This window comes from Hyaena hyaena, unplaced genomic scaffold, assembly GCF_003009895.1.
Source record: "Hyaena hyaena isolate Hyena2069 unplaced genomic scaffold, ASM300989v1 scaffold_10, whole genome shotgun sequence".
NCBI classification, from domain to species: domain Eukaryota; kingdom Metazoa; phylum Chordata; class Mammalia; order Carnivora; family Hyaenidae; genus Hyaena; species Hyaena hyaena.
The window spans coordinates 1,236,612-1,254,824 of NW_024080642.1; the positions used below are offsets into that span (position 1 = coordinate 1,236,612).

Genomic DNA, 18,213 nt, shown 5'->3' on the forward strand with positions numbered 1-18,213 from the left:
GGGTTTCCCCACCTCTGTACTATGGACATTTTGGACCAGCTAAATCTTTGTTGGGGGGTTGTCCTGTGCATTGTGATGCTTAATGGCCTCTTTCCATGGCACATGTGGCCATGACCACCAAAAATATTCCCAGACAACGCACGTGCCCCTGGGGGGAAGTCATCCTCCTGAGACTCACTGATTTAGCAAACCCGGAAAATATAAAAGAGGGAGTAGAAGCCACCCAGTCTGCAGACTTTCAGTCTATGGATACAGAAGAGAACTTGGAAGAGTAGCTGTAGAGCTGAAACCCTCAGACAGCTGGCATGAGCGGCTGGAGCAGGAATCCATGTGCGACTGTAATAGTCCATCATGAATGAACGTGTAGATCTTACAGTAGGTAATGGAGACAACACTCAAGTTTAGGTACCTCCTGAATGAGGGGGACACATGAGCACACAAGACTTAAAGTGTGATAACAGGCTGCCCATCTTCATATGATGTACAGCTAGCCTAAGTTAGGCTGGTGTGCATGTGGAGAGATGTGTTCTGTAGACCATCTGAGCAAACAGGTATAGCAGGAGAATTTTGGATAAACTTTGTGTATATTGAAGTTGCCGAAAAGGCAGATGTTATTTGGAACTTATTCTTTTTTTTTAATGTTTATTTATTTTGGGGGGTGGGGGGGAACAGCGAGTGAGGGAGAGAGAATCCCAAGCAAACTCCATGCTGTCAGCACAGAGCCTGATGCAGGGCTTGATTCCATGAACTGTGAGATCATGACCTGAGCCGAAACCAAGAGTCAGACACTTAGCTGATTAAGCTACCCAAGGGCCCCTGAAAAGTTTATTCTTTTTTTTTTTTTTTTTAATGTTTTTTATTTATTTCTAGGAGAGAGAGAGAGAGACAGTGTGAGCAGGGGAGGGTCAGAGAGAGAGGGAGTCACAGACTGAAACAGGCTCCAGGCTCTGAGCTGGCAGTCAGCACAGAGCCCGACACGGGGCTCGAACCCACGAACCGCGAGATCATGACCTGAGCGAAAGTCAGACGCTTAACCGACTAAGCCACCCAGGCGCCCCAAAAAAGTTTATTCTTTACTTTTGCAGAAACGTTCATCTCAGAGTTAGATTTTTTATATTTTTCCCAGAGAAATATCAAAACTCTGTTAGACTCATGAATGCTTTTTAACTTTGGGGAAGCTAGAGAGGATATTCTCTTGAGTTTTAGTCATCTAGGGCCATACGACTAAAAATTCAAGTTGTGTGCATGGTACCTCAACCTCATGAAGTTACATGCCAAGTAATACTTTAAGGTTACTTGTTGGTCCTTAGTGGAGTGTGGGTCTTGTGGATAATGACACACAGGTCAGGGGATTGAGAGTATGAAGGGGTAGAGTTAGGCATAGGATTCAAACAAAAGAGAAATATCATCAACTTTATCATTTTTGCCTTGAGCTTATACTCACATAACACAAAGTGTTTCATGACAGAGTCAACAAAGACATTAAAAGATAAGCCTCTGATAGAACATGTGCTCACTTTAGCATTAGACCTCATTAATGCTGCTCACGTGTGTAACACCAAGGTAGGGTGACTTGAACTCCAGAAACCAGTGGAGGCGTCAGTGTTTTGCCTGTCCTTGTCCCTGCTCCCTCTGGACCTGCTTCCTTGCTGTGCCCTGCAGATTGATTACTTCAACAATCAGATCATCGTGGACCTTGTGGAGCAGCAGCACAAGGGGATCATCGCAATCCTAGACGACGCCTGCATGAATGTCGGCAAGGTCACCGACGAAATGTTCCTCGAAGCGCTTAACAGCAAATTGGGCAAACATGGCCATTTTTCCAGCCGAAAGGTAATGAGAACTTCCTCTCCTTTTGATGTGTAAGATTTTCCCCACTGTTTGACACAATTAACTGGTCTTAAATGTTGGGTTAAAAGAATGTCTGCTCAACTAAGCAAGAAAGGCCATAAGCAGCCATTAAGTGACTTATTGCTATAAATAAATTCTGCCTCTCTGGTTTATGGGATGACAAGATTGATAAAAATCATAATATCCAGGAGAGGGAGCTCCAGACTATTCAATTTGCTAGAAATAGGAAAAATGAACATGATTTTAGAAAGCATGATGTCATTTATAACCAATAGGTACAGAGGCCTTGTTCATGTGCTAGAATTTTGCTTCTGCAGCTGATAATTCAGGCACTGAAAACAGCTTTTGTCCTTGACTTTTTACTGACATCAGTTATAAAATGTAGTATGTGTCCCCTGCCATAGTTCTTCAGGCTATGTGACTTTCTTGAAATGAGAGGAATTCTAGCTGTGATTCTCATTTTTCCAAGGGAACTTGTCCCCTTAAATGAATGGGTATCCTTTTAAACTCCCCATTTTTCACATTCTAAAAATGTCATTAAACAGATGACATTTCTGTAATGGGCGGTAGCAGTTGTGCTTATCAGACCTTTGTGCCAGGCCTCGCAGATACTGTTTGCCCTTAGTATTTGTCCTGGGAGGGGCACACCATCCTCCTGGACGTCCACCGGCACTCTACAAATACAGGCTTGTCGAGCAGCCATAAACTCAAGTAGAAACAGGCCCTGTGCGCCATCACTTCCATACAGAAAGGAGCAAACACTTCAGCTCCTCCATATTTCCATGTAAATCTTTGACACACTGCCTTTTTTTTTTGGCACAAATAAATCTATTTTCTGACTTTGTCCCCTTCGAAATCATGCAATCAGAAGAGTAAGAATCCACAATTAACTAGATAAAAGCACAAATCATCAAGAAATAGATTACCGGCTGATATTTATGTTAGGCCTCGTTTATTTCTAAAAGATTCTTCTTGGTCTGTTACTGAGAATTGACTTGATCCCTACTACAAGTTGGTCAGCTGTCAGATACTATAGTCTGACCTTGATGTGAGGGTTCTGGTTGAAGGTGTTCCTTCAGTCATTTCCCACATATAACACAAGTACTTGCTGTTTCCAGGGGTAATCCTGGGTGCTGGGGACAGACCCATGAGCCAGGTTAAGAGCAACCTACAGTATTTACAGCAATCTGTTGAAAGAGGGTGTTCCACGGGCAGATGTCCTGTCTTAGAGAGATAGGCTACCTACGTCCTTCATAATCCCAACTCAGGTTTGGATACTCACCTACATCCTGCCTACCAGATGGTAGATAATCAGTGTTTGTAAAATTGAATTGAATCAGTCACGATTATACCAAATAGATCTTATGGAATATTGAATTTAAAACTAAAACATGCAAAGCTCCACTTTATTTAAATAAATTAACTATGAATCTTATATGAGAAATCACCTCATTTTGATTTGCCCTGACCATTTATAAACTTGAATTAAATTTGCTCACCAAATATTTTGAAATATAATCTCATTCTTAAGTTAGGAACTATGCATATAGTACTTTTAAGCAATTGCCACTGATTTAATAAGAAATTGCTAAATGGTAGTTTTTCTGTGGAGATGGGAATTTTCTTTATTTTTTCCTTTTTTTTAATTTTTTAAAACATGTTTATTTTTGAGAGAGAGAGAGAGAGATAGCAGGAGAGGAGCAGAGAGAGGGAGAAAGAGAATCCCAAACAGGCTCTGCAGCTGCCTGCACAGAGCCCAAGGTGGGGCCCAAACTCCCGAACTGTGAGATCATGACCTGAGCTGAAACCAAGAGTCAGACACTTAACCAACTGAGTCACCCAGGCACCCTTTTTTTTTTCCCTTTAAATGTGGAAACCCAGGTTTCTCTGACTCTCAAACCAGGTAGCTCCTTCCTCTAGGACTTGTCGTCCCCCAGACAAGTCTTGAGATATTAGACCTTTAAAATGTGTTAATTTCTGGGATTATTGCCCTAATGAGGGAAAGAAAAGAAATAACCAAGCATTCAGGAGATTTTCATCACTATGAACCTTTCTATTAAATAATACTGTTCTCCTGAACACTGTCAGTTGTTATCATTTGCTATTGGTTACATGTTACCTTGAATTATTGGCATGTGAAATAAGAAGTTTCTGCCTTGTGTTTATTTAGGGGCTAAAGTGTTTCTTAGACATTAAAGTTATCACGGAGAGACAGGTAAATGATCATGTAAACCATGAAATTACTATTTAAAGTATTGTGAACATGCAAAGTTAAATTATGTGCATAACTTATTATTTTCAGAAAGTAAAGAAAAATCTAAAATCTGTGTTCATATCGGTTGAGACTTTGTGGTATCCAGATGTGAGAATAATCAGTTAGTGTAGGCATCTCCTGGGTCCTCTTCCATGAGGAATTTTATAAATAAAAAGATTTTGTAAAATGGTTAACAAGAGAGAGAAGGAAAGAGGGATTCAGTTTTTTTGGAGATCCCTCTGTATGTTAGATACTTTGGTCTCCATATATCATTTAACCTTCAGAACAACTCTCTGACATAAGTAATTATTAAAGTTTAAAATTATAAAATTAACCACTTATAAATTATTAAATTTAAAAAGTTAAGTTAAAAATTATTTATTAAAGGACATAGAGCAAGTATCTGGTAAAGCCAAGATTTGAACCTTGGAAATCTCTCATCTCCTGTAATTATTCATTTGTCTAACTAATAAACTAATTATTCCTTTACTAGTCCAGTATAGAAGCCACCACACTGCAACTTAAGTTTTTGTACGTAACTGCACTCAGTGTTTTATGGGTTCTTGGATATCTGCTCCCGAACCTGTAGGATGTCAAGTGATCTTCACAAGGCAAAGAAGGCTGGGTGTTACTATAACAAGGAAAATTACAGAAAGCTATGCAGACCACCAGACTATATAAAAACTGCTGGTCCGGAAGGTATTCCTCTTCCATGAAAAAGAGCTGCAGGAAGTTGATCTTCTTTGAAATGATAGACCTGAACTTGAGTCCCAGCTTAGCAAAACACAGGTTAGCCTGCCCGTTGTGTACATGGGAGAGCACAGACATCGCATCTGGTCCCAAGAATCCTTACAAGCTATGTGACTTGGGCCTTAGTACGTAAAAGAGAGCTTGTAATACTTAGTTACTTTATCAGTTGTGAGGACTGACTGAGATGTATATGCTTAGCAGACAGCAAGCCCTCCGTGTTGTGCTCCTTAAGTGGAGTGTAGAAGAGAAAGAGACTGTCCAGATAGGCTAGGCCACGTTCAGTCAGCAGCCAAGATTTCAGCATCAGAGACCGTAGAAGTCCGTTTCTTCACCAGGGTCCTGGACTTCTTCCGTTTTCCGGCTCTTCCATCCCGTCAGCACTATCTTCTCTGCATCCAGCTAATGGGAGGGAAAAAGGAAGTGCAGAGAGGATCACCCACTTCTTACCAGCTTTGGCCTGACGCAGCTGTACTTCTTTTCCACTCACCATCCATTGTCCAGCACTTGGCCACTTGGCTGTATCCAGCTGCAAGGGTGGCTGGGAAATGAAGTCCAGCTATGTGGATTTCCAGTGAAAGCTTGAAGGCTTTGTCACATAAGCCCCACCCAGTAGGACATTATCTCATTCATAATGGTATCCTGATTTGTGATACTATCATCATCTTATATGAAACTGGAACATATGTTTAGGAAAGTGAAAATAGCTGTATTCACAATAATCTTTCTATTGATTTCTTAGCTCTGTGCCTCAGACAAAATCCTGGAGTTTGATCGAGACTTTCGAATTCGACATTATGCGGGTGATGTAGTGTGAGTATCTTACATTAGTACCTGACACGATGACTGGCATGCAGCTTCATTTCAGAAAATATAACCAGAGAAAATTAAAACTGTTTCCCTATTTATTTGCATTTTTCTGTCATTTCATAGGCCAATATATTTTCATCTCCTCACTTAAAAAAAAATGGCGTAGCTTCATTCATTCCCTGTTTTTCAAACATTTCTTGAACACACACCATGGCGGCCACACACAGTTCTGGCATACTTGCCACTCAGATCAGCTGATGAATAAATAAATCATGGAAGAATGTTAAAAACTAGGATAGAAAGATGGACAAGATGGGTCTTTTTCTGGAGAAGCTAACAGTTCACTGGAGGGTACAAGCAGATACCACAAGTCACTATAACAAAGAGTGAGAAGGGTCAAACTTGAGAGGCACAGGACTTACAGAAACATGGAAGAGAAATAATTAAGCCAGTGCAGAGTGTAGAGGGGTTTGGGTGGAGGAAGTGCTATCCAAGCTGAGTCCTAAAAGTGAGAGCCTTAGTCAGGGGCAAGAGTTAGGAAGGGAGCAGGGAGAAGGGAGAGCAGTCCAGAGCCAAGAGCCACCATTGTGTGTGAAGAACTATAAGCAATTGGATAACTACAGGAAAACTAGTTTTGCTGTACTATTTTTCAAATTGGAAAAGGAAAACTCTCATAAGCCACCTTTCCTGGTCACAGTGTAAGAAAAGTAGACATTGATAAAAAAAAAAAATATGACTAAAAATATAACCACCTTGGCCTTTGAGTTCCCTGGGGCTGCTGTAACCAACGGGTGGCTTAACAAGAGAGAACAATGCATCCTTTCCTGATTCTCGAGGCAGAAATCGGACTCCAGGTGCAGGGCCACGTGCGGGAGTTCTGGGGGAGGATTGTCCCTCGCCTCTGCTAGCTTCTAGTGGCTTATGGCTGCATCTCTCCAGTCTCTGCCTCCGTGGTCACAGTGCTGCCTTCTCTTCAGCATGTCTCTGTTAAATCTCCCTCGGCCTCTATGCTAAAACTACAATTGTGATGACATTTAGGGCCCACCTGGGTAATACCGGATACACTTCTCTCAAGATCCTTAACATCATCATGCCTTTTGTCATAGTATAAGGTCACATTCACAGGATCCAGGGATTTTGACAAGAATGTCTTTCCCGGGGAGCAGGGGGTGGGGGGTGGGGAGACATTCTTCAGCCTACTCCACTCAGAATGCTTTGTCTGCTAAACACTGCCTCTTACCTTGTTATTGTTTTAAGGTTCCTCTTTTCCTTCATCCTCATTTTATACATTAGGAATTCTCATCATAACCCATTACAGGAGGAGATTACACAGCAAAAAGTCAAATGATCATCTCTACAAATGCCAAAAAGACATTTGAAGAAATTTTAATAGCTGTTCCTGATTTAAATTAAAACTCTGAATCATAAAATAATATGGCTCAAGATTATCACCCCATCTGTCAAACTAGCCATTAGGGCTGGAATAGTGGCTGGAATTTCCCACTTTTTCTGGTCCTGTTCCCAGGTTCCAGAATACTAAGAAGGAGGATCCAGCACTGTACAGACATCTCCTGCTGAAAATGCAGGCCTCACTTATAGGACACTTTCATACAGTTCAGAAGCATGAAAGCGGAGCTGGCCAGATAGTCTGCCCCCTTTGATTTACAGATTAAAAGACTTAGGTAAAGTCTTTACTTCCGTAAATTTTTACCCAAGGTCACACTTCAAGTTTATGGCATAGCTGAGACAGTAACTAAGTTTCTAAACTCCTAGCCTGAATGCTAGCCGACCCTTTTGAGGATGTTCAATGCCTCAGACTTCCCCTTCTCTCTTTCAGCCCTTCAGTCCTTTTCTAGATTCTTACTGGAGATCCCCTGTGTGCACAATGTATTGTCTGGTGTCTGCCCACGAAGAGCTTCCCATGTAAAATGCATATGTACATATATGGTTGTGTGTGTGTGTGTGTTTATACCCATAAGTATGCATATACATATATATGCACACATTTACATGCGTTCATCAGGACAGTAAAAGATGGTCTAAAATAATCACGTGACTAATAACAGTATTGTTAGAATTTAGAATAAGCACATGATGTAATACTTCTGTGTGATAAACCCAGGAAGGCTGATGGTAGCTAGTTCCTAGATGGTAGGAATTATTTTTAAAGGGAGCAGTGGGAAGGGTGCTAGAAATATTCAGGAAATAGTAACTAGGTCCATTTAAGTGGACTGTGTCCTTTTTGTAGCATAAAGTAGAAACGCCTGGAAAAGTAGATTGAGATCAAATCATAATGAGTTGTAAAGGCCAAAATAAGGACTTTGAAGTTTGAATGTTGCAGGTTAGACTCTAGATAGAGTCAGGTGGCTTCAGGGTTTCAGAAGGTCTTAGGAAGCAGATCTAGGATGCGGGAGGCAGGAAGTCGTTTTGGACCTGGTGACCTTGAAGCTCCTATGGACAGTGCAGCCTGGAGGAATCTTCTTAGAGAATCAAATATGTGAGGCAGGAACATCAGTGAGGGGTCTGGGTTAGACATCTGAGAATTATCTACATTGTTATGATAGTTACGGAGGAAAATACAGACAAGCAACAGGGTAGAGCCGTTGGGAGCGGGTGCATCCAGAGTTCCTATTTGCCCCACCCTGGAGCCGCTGTCCTCATCACCCTGAGTCCTCCATTATTACTTTTCTGACCCCACTACCACCCTTGCTGCCCTTGGAGTCCACACCCACCACTGCAACAGAGCAGCTCCTATCCCTCCGTCACCAACTCAAATTTATGTGGACCCTCAGTACCTTGCACCGTCCCTCCTCTGGACCATGAGCGCTGTCCCGCCTGGTTTTCTCCCAAGTCTCCATGCATGTGCCTGCTGCTCCCCCTCCACCTGCTCTGCTTCCCTGTGTGATCCCCCAGCCTCTTTCCCCTCTGCTTATCTAAATCTTACCGTCCTTTGCAGTTCTCCTTGGATTCTTTTATCCCACCCTGAATACACTGAGAGAACCTTAGGCAAGTCACTTGACCTCCCTCCGGAAGAGACTAGTAGTTCCTGTCTGTTGCTGTTTTGCTTTGATCTTAGCAGTGCTGGATGATAAACACAGCTATCTTTTTAAGAGTCCTCTACCTGAGGTAAGCAATAAACCAGTAGCAAATGGCAGTCTTAACCATAATGGCGGTACTGATGTTTGCCCTCCTTTTGAGAAATAGAAACAATATGCTCTCTACTTAGTAGGTAAATCTGATATTTTTAAACACAGAACAAAATGGATGGTATCTGCTCTACAGATAACTGGTTGCATCATTATCAGTGGAAAGGCCTGTAGATTTGTAGAAAAGCTTAAATGTGACTCTTGCTTGGGGAATAATGCATGTTTTCTGTGTGTGTGTGTGTGTGTTTTTCTCTTTTAGCTATTCAGTCATTGGATTTATTGACAAAAATAAAGACACTTTGTTTCAAGATTTCAAGCGCCTCATGTATAACAGGTAGGATTAAAATTTTATTAACTATCTTTCCATTAAGGTCTTTGACATATATATTACATAATATGTATGTACATGATCACTTTTATGTGACAATTGTTTAAAGCTTCTGGCAAATTTTCTGGTTCTATTTGATCATAATGAATGAGTGACATAATATATTACTTTATGATTATAGATTTAGGGCAGGACCCTGCTGCTAATAGGATTTTCCTTGATTTCCATTGGGTTGCCTCAGCTTTTCTGTCCCCTACTGCCATCCATCTGGCACCCCTACCAGTGTTCCCAAGGTAGGCCAGTGGCAGATTCCCATGGTAGTGCCTTTGCCGCCAACTAAGTGACCACTTTAATATCTGGTATCAGTGTTGACCGAATCTGGATGGACAGAACCTTTTCACAGTCCAAGAAAATGTGGAAAAGATGTGGCTAAGTGAGACCAGGCAAAGGATAGTAAGTTCAAACCCAGTACGAATGCCTTGCAAAGAGGCCCATAAGGACGGAGAGGTGCTTAGCCAGTTTCTTCTTTGGAACTAGGGGTACGTAGTCCCTCATTGACTAAATCTATGTAGTCAGTTGGTCAGGAGACCGTCAAACATGTGCTGCACATCTGTGAGCCATCCATTCTTCTGTGCCCTGAAGTCCAGCTGTGAGAAAATTTAGGCTCTGTCCCTGCTCGCATGGATCTTCTACTCCAGCAGAGGTGACCACTTATGTAAGAAAATAACTCCCCGGTAGTGACAAGTTGCCATGAGGAAAAATAAAGTAGGTAGGAGACTGAAGGTTACAGACAAGGAGGGGCAAGGGAGGCATTATCGAGAAGAGTGGTCAGAAAAGGCTTCTTAAAAGAGGTGACTTTTGGGACGCCTGGTGGCTCAGTCAGTTAAGCGTCCAACTCTGGGTTTTGGCTCAGGTCATGATCTCATGGTTCATGAGATTGAGCCCTGCATTGGGCTCTTCACTGACAGCACAGAACTGACTTGGGATTCTCTCTCTCCCTCTCTCTCTGCCCCTACCCCACTCATGCCCTTTCTCTCTCTCTCTCAAATAAATAAACATTAAAAAAATATGTGACTTTTGAGCAGAGACCTGAATGAAGTAAGGGAGTAAGCCACAAACACGTGGTGGAGGAGAGCATTCCAGGCAGAGAGCAGCCAGTGCCAAGGCGCCAAGGTGGGAGTGAGCATGGGTATCTTGAGAACAGGCTAGTGCTGCCAAAAGCAGAATGTCAGGTGGGGAGAGTAATACGGAATGAATTTAAGAAGGTCAGCGGGGCGCAGATCATGAAGAGTCTGTGAGCCAAGGTAAGGATGAAGTAGGAAGAGAAGTCATTGGAATTTATGACAGAGCACGATTTATATTTTAAAGAATTCACTAGGGCTACTATGTAAAACACATACTATAAAGGGCAAGAGTAGAAATGAAGAGACCAAATAGACTAGTTTAGTAATTCAGACAAAAAGTGAGGCCAACAAGATATGCTGATGGATAGGATGTGTGGTGTGAGACAGAAAAAAGAAATCTGAGATGACGCCTGAGCAATGGGGAAGGGATGCTTGAGGTGGGGAAGACCATGGGAGGGGCTGACTGGGTGGGAGAGATCAGCGTATTGTCTTGGACGTATTATAATGTTGGACATTCCACTGGAAATGCCAGTTAGACAATTGCAGGTCTGCATCTGGAACTTGTGGTACAGGAGGAATTGGAGATATAAATTCATGGTCACTAGTCTGTTGACAGTATTTAAAGCCATAAGATTAATGAGGGTGAGCACAGATGAATAGAAGAGAAGAAGTCAAAAAGACTAATCCCGGACACTCTCCAGCATTCAGAGTCAAGCAAAAAGGAAGGAACTAGCAGAGGAGACAGGGCTGCCAGTGAAGTAGGAAGAAAATCAGAATCTAGTGTCACAGAGGCCAAGCCAAAAGAAAAAGTGATTTTCTAAAATATTTATTTTGAGAGGGAGAGCAGGGGAGGGGTAGAGAGAGAGAATCCCAAGCAGGCTCCACACTGTCAATGCAGAGCCCAACACAGGGCTCAATCCCGTGAACTGTGAGATGATGACCTGAAATCAGGAGTCAGATGCTTAATCATCTGAGCCACCCAGGTGCCCCAAAAAGTGCTTTAAGAAAAAATTATAAGCTGTGTGAAATACAATCAAAAGCAAAATGATGTGAGGGCCAAGATTAACCATGGGATTTGCTGACGTGAAGGTCAGTCAGACCCTTGACAGCCCTGGTCTCAGCAGAGTCGTGAAAACAAATGTCTGATTGAAGTGGGCTCCAGAGAATATGGACAGTGAGAATGTAGAGACATTGTGTTTAAATGGTTCTTTCAAGAAGTTTTGCTATTAAATGGTTAGTCCGTATGGATGATGAAGCCACCAAGCGATGAAGCTCTCAGCACCAGAAAGTTATAGAGACATGGGAACGCGAGAGGGTTCTGTGTAAGAACTGGTCATGGGGAGAAGGGACTTTCAGAAAGGAGTTCCAGTGCTTGAACTCTCAGATAAAATGCACCCATTTTGAGGGACAAATGACACAGTCTGGCATTGCTCTGTGTAGGTAATGGCAAAATCAAATTGGAAAAATGGCCTTCGTCTGCCAGTGGCAATATCAGCGTGTGTTGCCAGGGGAAGGCAGTCAGGCTGTGTAGCAAGAGGCTATAGAAGGTGGCATTTGTTACCTTTATTTCTTTTTTTTTTTTTAATGTTTATTTATTTTTGAGAGAGAGAGAGAGAGTCAGAGTGCAAGGGAGGGGCCGAGAGAGACGGAGACACAGAATCTGAAGCAGGCTCCAGGCTCAGAGCTGTCAGCACAGAGCCTGATGTGGGACTCAAACTCGCGAATGGCGAGATCATGACCTGAGCCAAAATCGGACGCTCCACCGACTGAGCCACCCAGGCACCCCAGCATTCATTACCTTCATGAATTTATTCGGGCCCCCACAGGTCCAGCTCAGTGTGAACAGCTCCATCTTCTAGTGGTGTGCTCACATAATCCCAGGCTCACAGGATTAATGTAGAAACAAAGCTGTGTGTGGGTTTATTTCCAGTGAAAAATCTGACCGTCACATGGAATGGAGTATCTGCATTGGTATAACAGGCTGTTCTCCCCTATTAGAAAACCTGCTTGGGGAGTCAGATAGCAGTGAGAATTCTAGTTTATTAATTGAAAGTGAAATGTATTACCCATAGAATCCATAATGCTTACTTGCTTGTGTGTGTAAATGGAGAGGAAAGGGGCGAGCAGCTGACATGCCAGGTGCACAGACTTCACTCTTTACTATCTCACTACTAAGCCACGTGAGTTCTGTCTTCTCTCTTAAACCTGCTGGGTTTCTGGATAAATAAGATTTCCTTTTAAGAAAAGGGTTCTTTTAGATGTTTGAAAACTATTTTAATATTACATTCATGACTTACTGGCCTGAAAAGTTTTTTCTCTTTAGAATGACTGTATGGATCTCTTGATTCACTATGTATGAATTCTGTTATTTATTAGTAATTGTAATAAACATCTCATTACCTTCATTTCCAACCTTCTCCCTTCCCTCCATTTACAAAGTAATATGGGAATAATCTCTCAGTATGGCCAACAGTGAGTAAGGTGGAATTTGGGGCAGAAACTGCATGGACCCAAAGTCTGTGATCTTCAGTCTTTGGTCTGCATCAGAATTTTCAAAGGACACATGTTCTACTTTCTGGAAATTCTATTTAGTAAGTGTCAGGGAGACATCCAGGCCCCCTCTGCGCTAATGGTTGAAAACCATTGCCTTAAATTCTCTCTCTGCTAAAGACAAGAATGGAAGATTTTGGGAAAAACAGTATGCCTTTATGCTATAACGTGATGGTTGCGTGCATCACTGGAAAACTAGGGACTAGGAGCAGAAAGGAGTAAAACGGGGTCCCTGAGCCACACACAGATCATGGGACTGTTTTAGCGCCGTTTCCAATGGTAGTCAGCACCACTCGCTGGCAGCAGTGAGGGGTGGAAGTACCGCTCTGCACAGACGTGGTCAGTCTTCAGCCCCCCATTTATCTTCTCTGCTCTCTGGGCATTTTTTCTAGCATCTCACAGCTGTTATTTTGAGCCTCTTCGTGCAGAAGGCTACTAGGTATTTGGGGAGCCACCTCAGTTTTCTCAGTTTTACACCAGGGAAAGAACAGCGGGCAAAGCGATGGCCGTAGTAAATACAGTTAGCAGGTAGCAGAGAATGTCCTTGCTGAGTCCTTTCTCTCTCTTCTCAGCCCCCAAGTATTAAAAAAAAAAAAAAAAAAAAAAAAGATTTCTGACAAATAGCATTGTAGGGTGACAAATGGTAGCTACTTGTGGTGACGGCTGCATAACATGTAGAGATGTGGAGTCACTGTGTTGTACACCTGCAGCTGATGTAACGTCATGTGTCAACTGTGCACAGATAGGAGAGAGAGAGGGAGGAGGGGAGGAAAGAAGGAAAGGAGGGGGAAAGAAAGAAGAAAGTAAGGAAGGGGTTAGGAAGAGAAAGAAGGGAGGGAAAGAAGGAAGGAAGGGAGAGAGGAAGGAGGGAGGGAAGGACAGAAAGGAAGGAAGGAAGGAGGGAGGGAGTGAGGGAAAGAAGAGAGGAAGGGAGGAGGGAAGGAAGGAGGAAAGTTTTTAGGAAGTAGCATTTTAAGTTCCAGTTACTTTAAAATCAAAGGCACCCAAAATGAAACAGGAAGCAAATCGGAGTTGAGACCACCATGCATGTTTTAGAAAATAAGTCCACAGAGCTAACTAATGATTTCTGTATAATTTTTAGCCTTGAAACTGGCCTGAAGTACACCATAGGAATTGGATGGCAACGCTCTTAGTGTCACATCGATAAAATACTGTAACTGTCAATAAATGAGTGCGCAGATTCAGCTGCAGTGAGGGACTTACTAGATGGCAGTGTATACATGGTTCTTTTATATTCCTGTCTGTCTTGTTAGAGGGAGCTGGCTTTTTGTCATGTTATCTATTCTGTGTGAGTTTCTTACGACAAGAAGCTGCTTTCGCGCCCGTGTTTTCTGCCATGCCACATTGCGTATCGGTTTTCACTAATGGCTTGTCCTCCTCCAGGGACCACCCAAATCTTTGGATTTTATGTATAGTAAGAAATGTGTTAATCATTTGAGGATCCTAGGTAATGATAATATAGATATCACTTTAAGAAGCTTAAAGAACTTTTTGAAGTCTATTTATTTAAGTAATCTCTGCACCCAACATGGGGCTTGAACTCATGACCCCCAGGATCGAGTCACATGTTCCACAGCTGAGCCAGCCAGGTGCCCCAAGAATCTCTTTTTTCTTTAAGTTTACATATTTATTTGGGGAGGGAGGGAGAGAGGGTCAGGGTAGACAGAGAGAGAGAGAGAGAGAGAGAGAGAGAATATCCCAAGCAGGCTCCTGTCAGCAGAGCCTGACACAGGGCGTGAACCCACAAACCATGAGATCATGACCTGAGCTGAAATCAAGAGTAGGATACTTAACCAACTGAATCACCCAGGTGCCCCAAGAATTTTTTAAATGCAGGATAGTTTGGACACATCTTTTCCATCTGTGATATGGTATCTGCCACTACGCTTTCTCAGCATAATTTTCTGGATGGATTCTTTTTTCCAAGTAGGCCTTGTGACTCTGGTCTGCAGTCCACTTGTGACTCCAGGGTGCAGTCCACTTGTGACTCCAGGGTGCAGTCCACATGTGGCCCCAGGGTGCAGTCCACTTGTGGCTCCAGGTTGCAGCCCTTAGCAGGTTCTGTTCAGCTTATTTGAATGTAACATTCGCATTGCTCTTTCTGTGCTTCTCAGTTCAAATCCTGTGCTGAAGAATATGTGGCCCGAAGGCAAACTGAGTATTACAGAGGTAACCAAGCGACCTCTAACTGCTGCCACCTTGTTTAAGAATTCTATGATTGCTTTGGTGGACAACCTTGCATCAAAGGTAATTATTTTCTTTTCTACATATCCATTTTATCACCACTTTTGATGGTAGTCGGCACCATTTGGTGTCATTGGTTCCCTCTTGATACATGTTATAGAGAATGATGCAGGATTCACTTTTAGGTCATTATGATAAATCGTGCCAAAGGATATGTATTTAAAATGAATGTTGTAATAGAATTCTTCTCCCTGTTTTTTTTTTTCAACATGGCTGGGTGAAAGAGTTGTTTGTGTGCCAGATGAAATGCTTTTTGTTAAATTTGAGCTTTTTCTGTTGTTGACAAAGGGAAACTCTTTGTGAGATCTTTAAAAAATATATGTATATAACTAAAGTAGAGTGTGTGCTTGACAAAATGAGCTTCAGTCCTATACTGAAGAGAGGGTTTGGCTTAAAAAAAAATCTTGAATTAAATAGTAATATGCCAGGGGCACCCGGGTGGCTCTGTCAGTTGAATGTCCTACTCTTTGGGCTCAGGTCACTCTCCTTCTCTCTCTGTGCCCCTCTCCCACTCACACTCTTTCTCTCCCAAAGGAAATAAAGATTAAAAAAAATAGTAATATGCCATCTGTATCTCGTGACCATATATAAAATGACCAGCTAGAATCTCAAGAGGAAGTGTAGTATTTAAGTGTTGTCCTTAAGCTGTTGCAAATAGTTGAAATAAAATGTTGTATTATTGACCATTGCTTCTGCTTTTTATTGTTCCTTTCAGGTCTAATACTGTTTGATAACTTTAGTCTGTTTCCCCTCATTAAAGAGCAGATTTCTAGCCCAAACTGCTGTTGTTGATAAGTTTGATAAATTAGGCGGCATTCTGGGGCTCATTATTTTTAGTTCTTTCTTTTTCTCCTCTCTCTTTGTTCTGGTGCTTTTCATGTGTACTTTATTTTTCATTACTAACCTTTTTTTTTTTTCCTTTTTTTTTTTTTTTTAACAATTTCCTTTCTAAGAATTTAAACCTATACTGTTTCTGGTTACTTCACTGTGGATAAATTAGGCAAATGCACAAGAACACATCTGTTTAGTAGCTTTCTATTTCCTTTTGTCAGGGTTCTTTGGTCCCACATAATGACAAATAAGCACAATTAGTTGGCTTGTGGAATCAAACCTCCAGAAAGGCAGGGGTGAGGATACCCGGACCGAAGACCAGAACACCGTTAGAAGTCTTCCTCTTGTCTCTTAGCTTCTCTGTGCATGTCAGCTCCAACCTGCGTCATCCTGCAAGAGGGAAGGTGAACCTAGAAGGAGGGCGTGTGACAGAAGAAACAGGATAGGACACGGAAGTTTATAAAACATGTTTATAGAATATGTTATAATTTATAAAATATATTAGATATAGTTCATTAACTGGAAGAGAATCACCTTTATTTTCTAAAATTGCATTTTTAAAACACAAATTTTAGGAGTGCCTGGGTGGCTCAGTCAGTTAAGTGTCTGACTCTTGATTTCAGCTCAGGTCATGATCTCAGGGTCATAAAATCAAGCTCCATTTCGGGGGCCTCCATGCCCAGCATGGAGCCTACCTAGGATTCTCTCTCCCCCTCTCTCTGCCCCTCCCCTGCTCTCATGCATACTCCCTCTTTCTAAATAAAAATAGAAATTGTAGAACCATCTGTAATTTCTGTATCAAGAATTGCATTCAGCTGCTAATAAAAGAAAGACACCCCCCCCCGCCCCAATGAGTGGCTCCAACAAGAGAGACATTTATTTCTCTCTCCTGTGAATAAAGTACAGAAGGTATTCCAGGACAGGTATGTCAGCCTTAAGGTCGTTAGGGACCTCGCTTCCTTCTGTCTTTCTGTTCAACCGCACTAGTGCTTGGCATCCATCCTCCTGGCCCCAGATGGCAGCTGGGGCTTCTTCCCTTTCTAAGAGACTTCCTGGGTGTCTCACACAGCATGTTGGCTACATCTCATTTTCTCTACCAAGTTACCAGGGAACCTGGGAAGTGCATTTTTATTCTGGTCAGCAGTCCACCTAGCTAGAAGTAAGTATTCTGTTGCAAAAAAAAAAAAAAAAAAAAAGATGCTGAATATGAGGTAGGCACCGAGCCTGGCAGTCTGTGCTACGGCTTCCCAGTCTGGGTGTTCGTGGAGGAGCGGGAATGAGGGAGGGAACAGGGACAAGAAGAATAAAGACATCCTCTCAGCCCCGTAGAAGGCAGGAAGGTGGGTGGGGAAACAACAAAGGAAAACGTTACTTTTAGAAAACACAGAATAAATGTAAATAGTTGGTATTCACCGTAAATGTAAACAGACTAACAAGACGAGACAGAGGGAGAATCTAGGTATATGCTTGTCTAGGGGGCACCAAGATAGAACAGTTTGCAGAAAGATGAAAAAGGAAGAGGTGGGCAAAAATGTGTCAGACCTCCCCCCCCCACACACAAAAAATGGTTAAAAGCAACATTAATGTGAGAGAACTAGAATTTAAGACAAAAAGTATTAATACAAATAAAGAGATTAATAACAATAAATGAAAATACCCAAGACAGTACAGTCATTTTGAACTAAGTACCTACCAATATAGCTGTGATTATCCATGAACTCCATAAAGCAAAAAAATAAAAATAAAAAAAAGAACCTGAAAAAAATTTCAAAGGAGACATTGACAAGTTCACAATCCTTGTGGGAGATTTTAAACCAACTGTACCAGAAACTGATGTTTCAAGCAGACGAGAACGCAGAAATGGTGAAAACCAAATTTAAACTTTAAATGGATCAAAAGAATGCTACACCCAGGGAACAGGAAATACATATCCCTTTCAAGTATACATAGACTATTTCCAAGAATTGACCACATACTAGATCACAAAGGAAATCATAACCATTTAGATACAGTCTCCATCCTCACAGCACGTTAAAATAAAGGGCAGCATTTTTTTTTTAATGTGCTTGGGAACTTGAGGAAAAAATGCTCTCCTAGATAACTCACATATTGAAGAATAAACCACAGTGGAAATTATAAAATACATGGACCTACATGATAAAGATTTCATCAAAATCTGTAGAATACTGCTAAAGTGATTGACTTGTTATACCTTTATTAGAAAAACAAGATTGGAAGTAAATGAGTTAAGTTCACCTCTCCACTCAAGAAACCAGAAAAAGAATCCGAAAGAAAATCTAAAGAAAT

The 18,213-nt window shown here is 41.9% G+C and overlaps 1 protein-coding gene across 1 annotated transcript in view; it reads left to right on the plus strand.

The window, feature by feature from the left end:
* The window catches only part of MYO1D (myosin ID), a 351,929-nt gene that overhangs the window by 114,760 nt on the left and 218,956 nt on the right, over window positions 1–18,213 (plus strand). Inside the window, exons 11-14 of the mRNA XM_039251930.1 lie at window positions 1,663–1,833; window positions 5,595–5,665; window positions 9,068–9,142; window positions 14,946–15,078. Coding sequence (XP_039107861.1) covers window positions 1,663–1,833; window positions 5,595–5,665; window positions 9,068–9,142; window positions 14,946–15,078 — 450 coding nt within the window. The remainder of the gene's footprint in view (window positions 1–1,662; window positions 1,834–5,594; window positions 5,666–9,067; window positions 9,143–14,945; window positions 15,079–18,213) is intronic.